The 15,704-nt window shown below is 41.2% G+C and overlaps 1 protein-coding gene across 1 annotated transcript in view; it reads left to right on the top strand.

Annotated features, from left to right (window-relative positions):
- The first annotated feature begins 513 nt into the window (after nt 1-513).
- Nucleotides 514-15,704, top strand: part of MCM9 (minichromosome maintenance 9 homologous recombination repair factor) — a 47,938-nt gene continuing 32,747 nt past the window's right edge. The window contains exons 1-6 of the mRNA XM_057368979.1: nt 514-1,024; nt 4,807-5,123; nt 7,019-7,100; nt 8,017-8,217; nt 9,781-9,906; nt 11,139-11,258. Coding sequence (XP_057224962.1) covers nt 715-1,024; nt 4,807-5,123; nt 7,019-7,100; nt 8,017-8,217; nt 9,781-9,906; nt 11,139-11,258 — 1,156 coding nt within the window. The 5' untranslated portion in view covers nt 514-714. The remainder of the gene's footprint in view (nt 1,025-4,806; nt 5,124-7,018; nt 7,101-8,016; nt 8,218-9,780; nt 9,907-11,138; nt 11,259-15,704) is intronic.

The raw sequence follows: 15,704 nt of genomic DNA on the forward strand, positions 1-15,704 counted from the left end.
CCCGCATCCCGCCCGGTCCGGCCGCTCTCCGCCCCGCTCGGGGCCCGTCGGGGGCGGGGACGGGGCCGCTCCTCCCGCCGGGTGAGGGAGAGGCGGGAGCGGAGCAGCCCTGCTGCAGGTACGGAGCGCTGCCCGCCTCGCCTGGCGGCTCCGGTGCTGATGCCGGCGGCGCGGCGGGACAGGGAGGGACATGCCTGAGGGAGGAACATGCCTGAGGGAGGAACATGCCTGTGGCAGCGCCCGCCTGGCCGCCTGCAAAACTCGCCGTGCTGGCGGTGGCAGGGCCGGGAAAGGCGCTGCTCCTGCCGCCTGCCCTCATCGCCACCACAGCGAGCACAGCGAGGGAAGGGCCAACCGCGCGGGTTCGCTTTTCCCATCAGCGGGAGGAGCGCCCCGCCCSCTCCCCGCCCACCCCGGCGGAGGCGGCACCGGCTGCGGGGGCGGGGCGGGCTGGSTTGGCGGGAGCCGGCGCTGAGGGGCGGCTCGGCCCGGCCGTGGTTCCTGTGCGGTCCCTGTGCCGGGCAGCGGCGGGGCGGAGGTGCCGCTGGAACGAGKTGTCCCTGCCCGAGCTCCTGCGCCGCGCCCCGCCTCGCCTGGCTCCGCCATGGGCTTTTCCTAGGGAAAGACAAAGTTTCCCRCCCGGCCCCTGCCCGTACCGGGAAGCGCCGCCGTGTGACCGCTTCCCCTCGCCTTACCCCGGCAGGGACGGACAGCATGGTGCTGAGCGCGGACCAGGTGARCCTCATCGGGCAGGTGTTCGAGTCCTACGTGCTGGAGCACCACCGGGACGACATCCTGGGCATCCTGAGGGAGGCGGACGAGCAGGCGCACTACCCCGTCGTCGTCGACGCCTTGACGCTCTTTGAGACCAACATGGAGATCGGGGATTACTTCAACGCCTTCCCCAGCGAGGTGCTGCCGATTTTCGACAGCGCGCTGAGGCGGGCGGCGCTGGCAGCACTGCAGGACAGCACAGACCAGGATCAGCTCAGCCTGAAGCAGAACCTCCACGCCAGAGTCTCGGGTGAGTGATGGCTTAGGGGCTGGGCGATCTGCATGTCCCAGCCAGGACTGCCAACACTTCCTTACTCTGCAGGGAGAAACTGGCAGTACCGCGGAAATTTCCTTACTCTCTAACAAACTATTGGAGCGTCACGGAATGAACAAGTTTCATTCTTGCTGTTTTGGTATTTGAAGCAGTAGGGAATCSTTAGTGTTTATTAAGCAGCAGCGGACACGTGCAAACACACAGAGGTGTGTAGACACCTACAAAAAAAAAGCCAAACCTGTGACCATCCTCACTGGTCTGCGTGCAATGGTTGGGTGTCTCTTGCTGGGTCAGGGGTCATGCCAAAGCCTTTCCAGGGCAAAGACTGCTCAAATTAATGGCTGGTCTTACATTATTTCACTTCTAGACAGAAGGTCTAGAGAGAAGAAAAAAAGAGAAAAAGGGTGTAGGAAAAGTTTTAGGGGAACATAAGAAGTTTCTAAGTTTTACAGCAGATTACCTTCCCTACTGTGCCARTTCTATCACAGGTCTTATTGGCTTCAGCCATCTTCCGAAAGAGGCTAAGTCTAAGTTTTGAGATGTACCAATGCCATCCAAAACTGTAGACTTTTATGCTTAACTGTCATAAAATTTCTTGTCGTAAAATTGGAATGAACTGTTGGAAGATGTGTTCATTAATGGAGGATTTAGTATTTTTTTCACTGCAAGATGATATATCATTATTCCTTATTATTAGGAAATTTTTRGTACCTTTGAGGTTTGATGGAGTGMAGGTTCTGGGTTTTTGCCTGTTGTGGGAAACTGGGTCAGCAGTGGCACCATCCCTTCTGGACATTTCTGATCGTAACAATTTGGAGCAATARTCTGCAAAGCCAAGAGCTGGCAGCCTGTGTTTCCCTCCCCTCCCCTGTCGTGGAGTGGCTTATGATCATTTAGTCTTTTAGCAGCTTGAATTTGGGTAACTCTCAGTTGTTAAACAGGCCTGTGTTTCATCTCAGTGAGTTTCCATAAAAGTGTTGTAATGACAACACATCCATCAGAAATACATTTAGYCTGTGGTATTCAGGTGCTGAGGGTCTGCTGACTGTGTGGGGTTAAAGGATGCCCTCTGTGTTGTACTGAAGCCTGACCTCAGGCACCTCCCTGAACCTATGAAAGCAGGAATGAATTAAAACTTTCTCTTGGCGTTCTGAGATGCATTTACATCATTCAGAGCTTCAACATCCAAAAAAAAGAGACTTCAAGTATGATTATTTGAAAAGCTGCCAGGAAGTATCAGAAGGAATACAGCRAGGGGAGATGATCTCTGCATGAGTAGTGGTGTCCTTAAGACATTCCTTTTCCTCTTATCAGCCTGTTGCTGGRGCTGATCATTCCTCCACAGTGATGTTTTGTCTAAATATTCCCCTAACAACCTCCAGCAAAATTAGCCCCCTTGATCAAATTATTTTAAAAACTGATAAAAGCAAGACTGACAGATCATTGTTAGAARAAGTTAGTCAGCAGACTCACAAATAACTCTGTCCCCAAGCTGGAGAGAAATTGGTGAAGAACAGGGCAAGTTATCCTTGAGAGGTCCAGCTGGATCCAGATAACATCTGTCCATGGAGTTKGGTTAATGTTCTGTACCACTGAAAGGCTCACTACAGAAAAAAGAAAAGAAATAACCTAAATTATCTATAGCCTTTTTTTCCACCAAATATTCCCATGATACTGTTACCTTTTATGTGGATGCTGGGTTCTGATTACCTTCAGGATYCTAATCTTGGAGTGCTACTTCCCATTCCCGCATCAGGTGAGGAGGGATTGAGAAGGTGTTGCGCTTTCTTGGTGGGAGCAGCGGGAAAGTACGGGGAGTGTGGGTGATGGGATCTGCATGCCAGGCTTGGAATGAAGTGAAGCAATCTCAACACAYTCCTACCAATATGGACAGGGCATCTTGGAGTTCAGAAAAGGATTTGGGGGGTGTGAATATGCAGTAATTAATAATGGATTATTACCCTGAGTTCACTGAAGAAAGTAGAAGATAAAGTTCTTTATCTGAATTTCAGCACTGTAAGAATTTGATTGTATAACTTCTACTTTTTACTGCAAATCCATGAAATTATTTTTCCWTACTTGCCATTAGCCTGAGCACCACTGTGCTGTGTGTGTTAGTGAAGGCCAAGCTGCTTCTGATTGTTTCTAATAGCTTTTTTRTGACTAATGCATTCAAAGATACACATACTCAATTAAAGAGTTTGTCAAGCAGTCTARTATGATCAGAATGAAAGCACTTTTTAAACATTCTTGTCTCTTCAAAATTCAGAGATGATCATCATATATCCTGACAACAGTGCTGCAGCTCTCTCTAGTGTAAGATGTGATGTATTTTGCAAAGCTTATTCAGCGGTACAAATACTGAACTGAGAAAAAATGCCAAAACAGGTGGAGAGCTAACGGATTTTTTTTTTTCCCTGAACTGACTAGAAATGCAAATCTGTGGTAGAATGAAAATTTCAACAGGCTTGGTAGAATATTTAAATAGCTTTATTAGAGTCAAACAGAAAAMATTGTTTGCCACTTTACCAAAACCACTTTCTTTTCTTAATTATTTAATTACTTTCTTCTTTATTTTTTTCTACTTTATTCTTTTACCCTTAAAAATTAGTTTAATAGTTAAAAATATTTTCTTTAAACAAAAGCAGAAGGTCAAGTGTTGCTTAAAAACAACAAACCAGAATGTTTCYGCATGTCTGAAATAAAGCATTTGGGCTTGAAAACACTGAAACAAATATGACTATTTTTTTTTTAGCAGCCAAAGCTACTAAGAAGATTTGACCTAAATGCACAGATAGTTCCAGTCCCTGTAGTAACCTCATTTCCTGGCAGATTTGTAATTTTACATCTCTGTTTCCTAGCTCTATTTTGGAAGTAGAGCTAAGAAATCAATTTAAATTTATTATTATTAGTAACTTGTGGTTCATTACTAATTTCTGAATAGGCAATATTTTTGCTCAGGTGTGCATCTGAGAGACCATTTATTTTTATAAAGACTTTGTASGTTGTTGAGATTGATTAATCTTCCTGAGGATTTCAGCCATTGTGGTGCCAGATGATGGGTGAACACTGGAGCGGGATCAGCACAGGACTGAACTGGCTGCTGGGGTGGAATTAAAGGAGAGCAAGTGGAAAGTGACTTGTCACTATGCATTTGAATGTACAAGTGAATTTGCTTTGGTTGTGCTCATAACCCCTTTACATTCTTTTTATGCTGTCTTCCTTGTGCTCGAGGTTTTCTGGTGTGCAGTGTGGATTTAAGGTCAAATGCTCTCYGACTGTGAATTTGCTTAGACTTGAGAATTCACACAAGATCAGGAGCTATACCTGTTTAAATGCAGAAAGAACACCAAACCACCATTATGTAGCATAACTAAAAATTTGTAGTTCAGATAAACCAGTTAAAGAATAAATGGCATSTGCAAAAAGAACATCTAAATTAATAAATAGGTATGATAACATTGGGMTCTTTTTCCATGAATGGAAACTGTTCATGATAATTCACCCTTGGCAAGAGTGATARAATGAAATGGCAACATTTTCAGTTAGGGCTCATTGTCTGATGCTTTTTACTGTCTGAGGCCAGTGAATCAGATTTATGRTGCAGSAGATGAATAGTTAAATCAYRTTTATGAAACAGTAATAACAAAGGCTACTGTTGGTGTGTCCTGCATGTTTTCTACTCTTTCCATTTAACTACATTTTAAGTCCTTGTTTTATAAGCATAGCCTTATGCTACACGTATTTTTGTCTAATAGGTTTGCCTGTTTGTCCAGAGCTGACTCGAGAGCACATCCCTAAATCCAAGGATGTGGGGCACTTTTTGTCTGTTACTGGGACTGTCATACGTACCAGTTCGGTGAAGGTTTTGGAGTTTGAACGGAGTTACATCTGCAACAAGTGCAAGCACGTGTTTGTTGTCAAGGCTGACTTTGAGCAGTACTATGCATTCTGCCGTCCATCAGCCTGTCTCAATGAAGAAGGCTGCAACTCAACCAAGTTCATGTGTCTCTCTGGAACAACCTCCTCTCCTACCTGTTGCAGGGACTATCAAGAAATCAAAATTCAGGAACAGGTAAGGAAAAAAAGCCCAACAATGGATAAAAAGGATAAGGTATTAAAGTACATCTATCTCAAGTACAARAAGAATTAAGTTTTGAAAGAAGACATTTGGAGCCTAATTTCCTGTTGAAATAAGGCAAGTTTTACTTGCTAGTTTTACTATTCATGCTTATGTTAGAATTAAGAATATCCCATTTTCATTGTTTCATTCCTCAGTGAGGTAAGTGGAAAAGTTTTACAGATTCTACTGTTGTTTAAAACAAATGCCCGAGAAGACTCAAAGAAGCCAGGCAACCCATTGGTCAGAGATTTCCAGTCAAAGAGTTATAAATTAAGCCAACATGTAGATCAGACTTCTGTTATTGGGTAACTCCATTCGATATTGTACAAAAAATGCCTGGGGTCAGTGCAAAGATAAAATTTCCRTGTAGGAAATTCCATTCCGTGTTGAACCCTTACAACACCAAGCGTGCACTGTTTCTCTGAACACTTCCTGTACATGATGCTGATGTTCAACACTGCTTCTGAGGACCAAAGCTAGCCCAGTGTTGRCCATGATCAGCTATAGCTGTGTGGTGTGGTCAAAACATGGTGTCTGCAAATGTCTCTTCCCTTCATCTAATATTGAATTCAATGATTACTGCATATGTGATTCTTACAGAACTTGCATACAGCATCTTCATGTGTTTTCTGATGATAGCTGTGAGTGGAAGTACAGCTGAGGTGGAGGAGAAATGGATCAAATTAGAAATTAAGGTCTTAAAAGTTTAGAATATCAAAAAAGTAAGGCAATATAATATATAATATCCGAGGAGATAAACCTTATGTTGCATGTTCATATAATGGGAGATAAACCAAATTTTGCATGCTCAAAGAATGATTCTTTCTGACATATGGGAAGTGTCTATAACTTATTTTTTATTCTACTGTGTGACACACAGATCTCTGTAGTAGGAAGGATTTTCAGCAACATGGGCTTATTAAAAACAGTAAAGTTAAACTAGGACTGAATTTCCCTTGCATTTCCTACTGAGCTCTGGAAATAACTGTGTGTGTGCCACCGGTACTGACAGTGATGTGAACTGCCTGTGGCCATTTAGATAATACACAAGGGTGAATTAACCTTCCTAGGCACCAGAGGGTGAATATATTTAGAATTCTAGCATGTATGACCTGTGCTGCAGAATGAAAAGGTATTTCTGATGTTGTTCTTGTGTAGTGGATACTCCCAAAACTTTTGCAAGCTCTAAGTGTAAATGAAAAGATTGCTGGTTGGAAATAGACTGTGACAAGAGTACACAGACTTTGCCCTGGAGAAAAGAAAAAGAATTACAAGAGTTGCTGGCACATTTGTCAATATATATTTAGGTTTTTTCTGTTTTTGATTTAATCCTTGACACCTAAGTGAAAATTTAAACCGTCAAATTACTGTTAAATGGCAGAAAAATACAGAGAATATTCTCTGAATATGTACTTCAGGGAGGGTTATCTAACCCATGTACATGTTTCAATGTCCAAAGTAAATTTTGCATATTGAAGAAGTATCTAGTACTAGATATCTAGTATCTAGTACTAACTTGAGTTTTAGTTAAAAAAATCACCTCTTTCAAATGACCTCTTTTAGTGAGCTTTCTTCAGCAAAATATTGAAATCAYACAACATCTCCCAGCACTGAGCACCTTGTGCTAATTTAATACCCAATCCCATTTCCATTAATATCAGCATTAAACTTTCATTGTTAAGTTCAGGGCAGCAGTGTGGCATCCTTTCTGTAAGTTTTTTGATAAAAASCCAGAACTGACCTCAGTTCCCAGAAAGGACTGTAGGTCCTTAAGCCAGAGCAGCTGTAAATTAAAGGCTTTCGAAAGGTGCTGTTCTCAAGAAATGCTTTTCCTTCCCATCTCCTAGGTTCAGAGGCTGTCTGTTGGAAGCATCCCTCGTTGCATGATAGTTGTTCTGGAAGATGACTTGGTGGACAGTTGCAAGTCTGGTGAGGATGCAGCATAAATCACATGTGTTTGTACCACWAGCRTTTTTAGWTTTTCATTTGAGATGAATCTCTGTYGCGTGGCTGTCAGTGCTGGGGGCTCCCTGAAAGAGKTGTGTTCATCTGTCACATTGCTGTTTCAGGCTGAACGTTAGCATGGCAGCTGAAGATCATTCTAGAAAATGTCATRCACCCCCAGGTTACATCTTGACTGTCTGACAGATCAGTTTCAATAAGTAATGTGTTGTGACATACAGAAAGTTTACTAAATCTTGTTAGTGTAGAACACCAAACCTCTCCGGGAGATTGGTTCACACAGCATGAGGTGCCCCTCCATGGGTTCACAGAGCCAGRTAACCTGACCTCTTATCTAAGGAGTGCTGCAGGTAGAAAAAGCTACTTGGCATTCAAAGAAGGAACTAATTGGCAGGAGGATGAATGACGAATGGACTAGAAATTCTCAGATAGGCACATTTCCACAAGAAATTGATTTGTGGTTGTACTTTCGCAGAACACTCTACCCAGAATGTTAACAAGTAACTCTGCGGTTCATCACAAAAGTTACCAGAGGCCAAATAAGTTCTGACTAATTTTTTGTTGTATAACCTAATTGAAAGAGCTTCTACGTGAAGAGCTTCTAATTCCTCTCTTCTGAAAGAGGAAACATGCAGAGGTATATCTTTATGAAATCACSTCCCTTAACAGAAGTGAAGAGAGACAACAACTTGCTACCACAGACTTAAGCAATCTACCTTATCTTTGTTTTAGACTTCCAGTTACTGCAGGAGGTTTTGCTTTTTGTTGTTAGATTTTTTTTAACCTTACTAACTGTAACACCGGATCGAGATCACATTATTATGCTTTACAGCTAACTGAAGTTTCTGCATGTCTCAAGGCTCATGTTTGTTGTTACCTCTAGGAGATGACATCACRGTGTATGGAGTGGTAATGCAGAGGTGGAAACCTTTCCATGAGGGTGCACGCTGTGACTTGGAGCTTGTTTTAAAAGCCAACTATGTTAAAGTGAACAATGAGCAGCTAGCAGGRGTTGTAATTGATGAAGAAGTTCGCAAGGAATTTGAAGACTTCTGGGAAAGGCATAGGAACGATCCCTTAGCAGGTTAGTAGTTGAAAGCTTTTAAGTAGGGCACTTGATTGGATAGAGATGAAATCAGGAGTGAAAATACAGTGACTGAACACATTTTCCCCCCATTATGCTATTCCACCACCCATTCATCAAGAATATATTTTTCCACTACAGGAATATGAAATTATTTAATATTACTGGGGTGAGGACAGGAGGAAGTACCAAACCTACTGCACTGATCTTTCTTTTTAGCTTTCTATTAAAGTTTTTTTTTTGAACATTTATTAACAGGAAATGAGAAATAATATAAGTAGCAGGGAAAAAATGAGTGTTTTATAAACAAGAAAGAAGAAGCATACTTCTTAGAAGAAATAGTGTGGACCAGATCTGMCTTTAGTCAGCACAGCTGTTGCCTCTGGTGCCAGAGATCTGACACAGTGTCCCTGCACCCCAAATAAAGCTCTGAATCTTTACCATAGGGCTTTGCACATCCTGTCTTTAACATAACTCTTGAATGCCTAGACCCTTGATTTAGGTGGAGTGGAGCCTACCAGGTCACAAGTGGCTTCCAGAGCAATCCATGTTCAGTATGCTGGCTCCTGAACTTACCATGGTCTGCAGTCAAACACCTTGGAATTACAAGGCTGGAAGTCAGTCTCTCTCCATAATCTGAGTGCCTTCTCCTGAACTCTGCAGAAGCTTAATGTACTCTTTAGAGTCTCCATCACTGAACTTTATTAGGCTGATGCTCTATCTTGTWAAACTCTGGAAAGGGCTTAGTCTTTCTTCTTTAAAGACAGACRGGAGGAAAAACAGGTGGGAACCTTCCCCAAAATAGCCCACTCACATAAGTGTAGAGCCTGCCAATGTCAAAGATTCTTCAGAGCTGCATYTCTGGGAAAGCAATTTAATTGCTAKCTTCCTGCTGTTTGGACTGATAACATTTCTTCCTTCTGCTATTTGGAACAAGAATATTTCTTACCACTCTGGTTAGAACTGTTCAGAAAGTAATTCAGGATCTTTTTTGAAGGTCCCTTTCAATCTTTCATTTTCAGGGCAATTTTTGGAAGTCTGTAGGAAGCAATGTGATTTTATCCARTGCTACCCATTCTGAATAAATATATACGAAGAGGCGACAAGAAAATTGAGGTGGAAATCAGAAGAACCCTCRCTGCCCAAGATGTCTGTTTCAGGCCATTTGTCTGAATTTGAGTTGAAATTGAGGGCTGTGTACCTGTACTGTTTTTCAAGAGAGTAACTACTGCTGCATTTTATATCAGTCACTTAATGAGACTAACTCCTAACTGTGGAGTTAAATCTTGATCTGTGCTATGGCTGACCAAAGTTTTTWAAATTTCACTTTTAGATGGACAAAGATGTGTTAATTCCTTCAGAATACSTCCAAAAGAACCATATATGCCTCAAGTCATAAATTGGATGCCTATATTTTGCCAGTACCATATACTTGAATCTAAACTTAAAACTGAAGTTAAGCTCTGAAAATGGGTCATTCTTTGTTTCCCTAGCAATGGAAGTAACACATGGCATATAACCAAGTTTTAACTCTGCTGAAAGCCATGTTTGCTCCTGTTTTAGGGAGGAATGAAATTTTGGCTAGCTTATGTCCTCAAGTTTTTGGATTGTACCTGGTGAAGCTGGCTGTAGCCATGGTGCTTGCTGGTGGTGTACAGAGGACTGATGCTGCTGGAACTCGAACCAGAGGTTTGTATTGTTTCTAACAGTGTCACCTCCTAACAKTCATTCCCATCCCTATGTTCACCCACATTCCCCCCGCCTCCAAAATCAAACCAGGAAGATCTTGGAAGCATAAYCATCCCATTTTCTTGAATAAGAACAAGTTTTAATTAATTCCAAGTATACTTCCAAAATCTCAGACAAGTTAAAGTGGGTGTCTAGACTTCTTCCTTTTATTTTAATTTTTTCCCAAATAAAACACAACAGAAGCAGACTTTCAGGTTTCCATTCAGTAGAATATTAAAGGCAGCTGCTTTATCTAAAACATAAACGCCATATGTGACATTTTGAAATTATTTCTAGTAGAATATTCCCAGCAGTATTTGGCATCAAAGGGTGGAATCTTAATGTTTCCTTAATGTGGATCACTATAGTACACTGAAAGGAAAAATTAAAGGATTCATTTTACTTCCTAATGCCAGACTTTTCCATCTGTGATTGTCAGCACATCTCACTTAGTCCTGTAACTCCCAAGTTACCTGCCTGCTGATTCTCCTTCTGTTGTTATTAGGTGGCAAATATGCCATGTGCCAGGTGGTACACAGGTCATAATCTATGTAGGTCATAATAGTTTGAAATAGTATGTCTTTGTATTTACAGGATTTTCTTAAGGCTGCAACTGCTAAATAAAATTATAGACTTTACATTTGAATTAAAGTTATATTTTGTAGATAACAGTTAAATCATTTTAAAACACTTAACTGAGATTGTAGCAGCCAAATTATTTATGTCTGTAATTTCATTGTTTTGAAATTACAAAGTTGTGAAACTATTGGCAAAGAATTAATTAGTAAAACACCCTGCTGATTTTATGATTGACTAATAATAAAAAATTATTTTGCAATAACTTAAATAACTGAATGGTGGAATGATAGCCTGGTATCCTTCTGTTTCATGTTCAACAGTGAGTTGAGTCTGAGAAATGAGCATTCTAAAATGTAAGGACTCATATTGCAAGAAGTGTGTAAAATATCTGCTAATACTTCACAAATATTTCATTGTAAATATTTGTGTCTAGATGACTTTCTTAAACAATATATTTATCACACCCAATAAATAGTGCAGAACTACATATTTTAATGTATATATAGTGCTAAATTTTAGGTGAATAATGACAAGTATTATTTCATCTGAGCACTTTGTGTCCATGTTTCTCTGTATATGAACTGTCTSCTCCTACATCCCTGTTTTCCCCCAAGGTGAATCACATCTTCTATTGGTTGGAGACCCAGGTACAGGGAAATCTCAGTTCCTTAAGTATGCAGTTAAGATTATGCCACGCTCTGTGCTTACAGCAGGAATTGGATCTACAAGTGCAGGTATGTGCTTCTTCAGCTGGAACAGTTTACCTTTTCACACGATTATGTTTATATAGAAGTCTTCTACTTATATGAACATATATGCTTAGGTTGCATGAGCACAGCTGAAGCAGAGAATTTATATGCTGTGGAGGCATATGAGGCCTGATCTGACACTCTGCAGTCCTGCCCCTTTGTCTGTATCCAAGGAGGATTGTGATGAGCTTCTAGCAGGGAACCTTGTAAGCCTTATCCAGAGGCACCTCTCACTACTTTGCTAGCAGAGGATGATCTGGACCTATATTTTTAGTATTTGCCAGCTATGACAAATATGACATCTTTCCAGAGCTCGCTACGTAATGGGCTAGCATCATTTGGTTTCTGTGAACAGATAATCTCTCTTCTGTTCTTTCATGTGTTCTGTCTGGGTGCCAGTTTGATTTCTGTTTGCTTTCTGGAAATTCACTCTTGTGTTGAGGAATTACTTCTCATGAAGTAAAACCACTAATGAAGATGATTTTAAGATGGTTTCAGAGAGCAAGTGGGTTTTTTTTCCTATTTTCCTCTTCCTTTCTTTTGTTAAATTTAGTTACATCCCAGCTGGCTCTGAATGCCAGGCACCTCTGCAAACTCTTCTGGGGACAGTGGGCAGGGTCAGATTACCTCTGCCAATTACTTTATTTGAACAAATGAATATAGTCCTTGTACATTCAAATTCATAAAATAATTAGGGTCAATTCCCAGTGTCTTACCTAGCATGTGTAACTTGGATATTTCTCAGAGAGTGCTCCTTATCACTTGAATCTGGGAAACAGCATTATTTGTACATGGGAGAACCGGAGAATAAATCTTACCCAGTTCCATAGCTATGTCTGTACTTCCATGGCTGTGGAAGTGGAACTCTGTACTGAACACACACACCCCTGTGTGCAGGAAACACATATGCCTCTGATTTTCCATTCAAACTGTTAACAAATATGTCTGGAGAGAAACCAGAGAGAAAATTTTGGTTTAGGATAAACTTTTCTCCACTTTTTGTTCTGTGTTAAGAATTGAGAACAGATTAATTTCAGATTTGCTGGGGGACTTGCAGCAACCTGGATTGAAATTTTGCCAATATTTCAATGTGACTTTGCTCATTTTTGTAAGTAGAAACCTGTGTCAGTTGCTCTCAGACTCTGATGTTGCTGTTGCCTTCTTCACCACATCTCCCTCCCATGCTTCACTTTCCATGTGACCTGATTTCCAGCCCAGCTATCATAGCTAGGTTCCAAGACATTTCTCTGAAAACAAGTATTGCAGTTTATAAGTTTATTGCGGTATACGTGCACTAATAATGTGTGGAGATGAAGTCTCATTAAAGGATTTTCTTGGGCCTTTAGATCATTTGCATTTCATCTAGATATTCCTTATATTTKAAAAAACTTCTCTCCCGTCTCCTTCTCCAAAATCGGACAGCAGGTGCACCCAATTTCTGCTTTAGCATTCTTCAGKACCCTTATCACAAGTGAAACTTGAGTGCCTAGCAAGGAATCTTATTAACCCAAGTTTAACATCAGGGACCTTTCCATGGCTAGAACTGCTGGACTAAGGTATTCATTTCTAGATCAGGAATTTGGATGTTGTTTGAATTATTTTCTTTGCCTTTCCTGTACAAGGAGTGTCTTAGTTATGCATCTACTTGTAGCTGGCTGTACCTASCATTGATTTTTGTCAACTTGCCATCTGTGCAGAATCAGTTGGGAGAATGTTAAATTGCTTTACTTTCCTTGTCATAATTGAACACCTTGGATTGCCAGTTTCTCCTTTCTCATGAGAGGACAGTTCTAGTGCACATTTTTTTTCTTCCATAAGTATTAAATTCCTCCAAATATTAAATCTCTAAGTTTCACTTTCAACTATCTCTTTACACTATATGAAAAGCAGTCTGAATTTCATTTAATTGCTGGCTCTGGGATTACAGTCCACATAGGTCAAAAGACACACCTGAGACTGGGTAAATCCTGAAGAACTCCTGAAAGCTGGATGACTCTTTAAGAGAGAACTGCTGATAGCTAACAGCCTTTGGTAGGACTCTGTGCATTGACATATCTCGTGCCCTTTATCCATCTGGTACTGTTTTAGGACACAGGCTATTTAACAAACATTGGACTAGAATTCTGCATCCCAAACTGTAATACCAGTTTTACTTGGTTTTCTGTACAAGCATTTCCTTGTACCAGGACAGCRTATTAGGTCATTGACATTCTCCTTTTGCCAAAATTCCCTTTCTTTCCTGGTCTGCCTTTGGTATTGTGCTCAGGGATCTGCTATGATACTTTGTGCCCCTGCAATATCATGTGCCTGTTGCAGCCCATTAACCTGTACTGACGTGACTGAAATTGCCCTGCAGAATTTCAGAAAACAGTGACCTAACTCCTGCAGCTTTATTTGSTCTTGGGCCTCTGCTCTTTCAGTCAGGTTCCTTCCTTCCCCTGTACTTTCTGAACAAAGTCTGTGCTGTTTTACCTGATTCAGAAAGTGTGATCCAGGAGAAAAGCCTTCTTCTTGCTGAAGGTATGAAAGACTTTCATCTATCTCACCAACAGGTTCAAGTTGCCTGCTTGCTGCAAACAGCCCTTAAAAATGACAGATAATCTGTTCTCTGCTTTGAAAAAAAAATAAAACCCAGAACTTTATCTCCACTCRGGGAATAAGTTTCTGAGTTTACTGGTTTTATTAAGTGGCTTTTCTTGCAAACATTTAGCAGAAATTTTCTGTTGCGAATTCTCTAGTTTAGAACTTCTATGAAGAACCAGGGTTTGTTCCTCCCACATCTCTTTAATGTCATTTGGCAAGTAGACCAGCCCACATGCAACACCTGAACAGCAGAAATTTATTTGACCACTGTAGGACTTTGTGATCTGTAAATGAAAGATGGGGGAACCATCTGTCCCACTGTTTCATTCTTTCCACAGTTTTTTTAAAGCCCCAGTTCATTCTCCCTGACTTGTCTCTTATCTGAGAATTGCAGGGAGTCATTCAGCTACATTTTATTTTTAGAAATTGATATATAGTTTTCYGTAAAGACAGAGACTTAGTGAGGCTTAACAAGATCTCTCTGGGAGTTCTCACCTTACTACTGCATTTCATAGACTGTTTYGCAGTCCCCAGAGCCACAGTGCCACTTACGCATATTTGGGATGAGATAATCACTAGTAAGAAAATATTTAATTTACCTCTGGAGCTGAAGATCAACAGTGATGAAGTGGCATCAACTCCATAGGGACAGGAACAACACATGCCAGCTGCTGGCAGGTCTAGAGCTCATGGACATCCAGGCCAGAGTCATTCTGCTGCTTGCTGGCTCATATTTGACTCTTCACATTTCTGAAAGTTTTGTTTGGTGTTGCATCCCTCCACAGATGGACTGCTTAAAGAATTTTGTGAACTKTATTTAGAACAGCTTGCCTAAAAATCTGGGAGAAAATCAGCTGTTTCTCCAGCTCTCCAGTTCTGTATAACATGCCTTTCTGAGCTGTGTGACATACAGCCTTCTGGCCTTTCCTTTTAAAGCCTCTGCASAGCCTTGCAAGTGCTGCCTTTTTGCTGGTATTTTGCCATGTCTAACATTGTCCATATCATGCCAACAACAGTTTGGTACCAATTTTCCTTCTTTTCATTGAAGGGAACTGACTCAAGGGGAAACCGCCTTTTTCCTTCATAGCAAGCCTCCTTTGCTCAGCAGTCTTCAGGTGCTAACAGCTGTCTCTCTTCTGATCCATTAGCAACCAATCCAAAGTCACTGACATGAGCCATCCAGCTGTGGTTATAAATAGAGTACATGGTGTCAGTATCCTGAGGTATGCAAGACTCTGAAACTGGAGATATTTTTCCCTCTGTGTAGATCTCCAAACTGTCCCTATGCCTTCCCTAGTTCATATAAGACAAAGCAGTGCMAGGAAACCATTTTCCACCATGGCTTCGTACCCTGTCCCTTATAAAGTTATTAATACAGAGGCAGCCTTTAGGTTCTCTTCTCTGATCTTAACTTCTACCATGGGATTTTTTTKTCCTGAATACTTACAATTGTACATGAACTTGAAGTATTTTCTATCAGTACGTAACCTAAAAATATATTCTACAGAGCATGGCTTCATTGGCTGTTCCCTCAACAGCTGGRCTTCAGGTTGGGGAGGCCTTAACTCTAGGAAGTCTGCTAAACTTTTGGAAGGAATGAAATTTAAAGCTGTGATCAAGCATTGTCAGAGTTTTGCCCCATMTGTAACAATGTCCATCTCTTCCTAAGTTCCCTTAATTTCCTGTCAATAATGCTGTTCCTAGATGGCTGTGTCTTGAGAWAGACCTTACCTTGACTACCTGCATGCCAAAGGTTCTTTAGCCAAGATAACTGTCTTCAAAAAWTTTATTTCTTTCATGCCATATATCTGAAGACCCATAAGTAGGTTGGATGGGAAGTATAGTAGG

Source organism: Malurus melanocephalus, unplaced genomic scaffold (assembly GCF_030028575.1).
Source record: "Malurus melanocephalus ecotype Western Australia unplaced genomic scaffold, MMel_1.1 scaffold_100, whole genome shotgun sequence".
NCBI lineage: Eukaryota > Metazoa > Chordata > Aves > Passeriformes > Maluridae > Malurus > Malurus melanocephalus.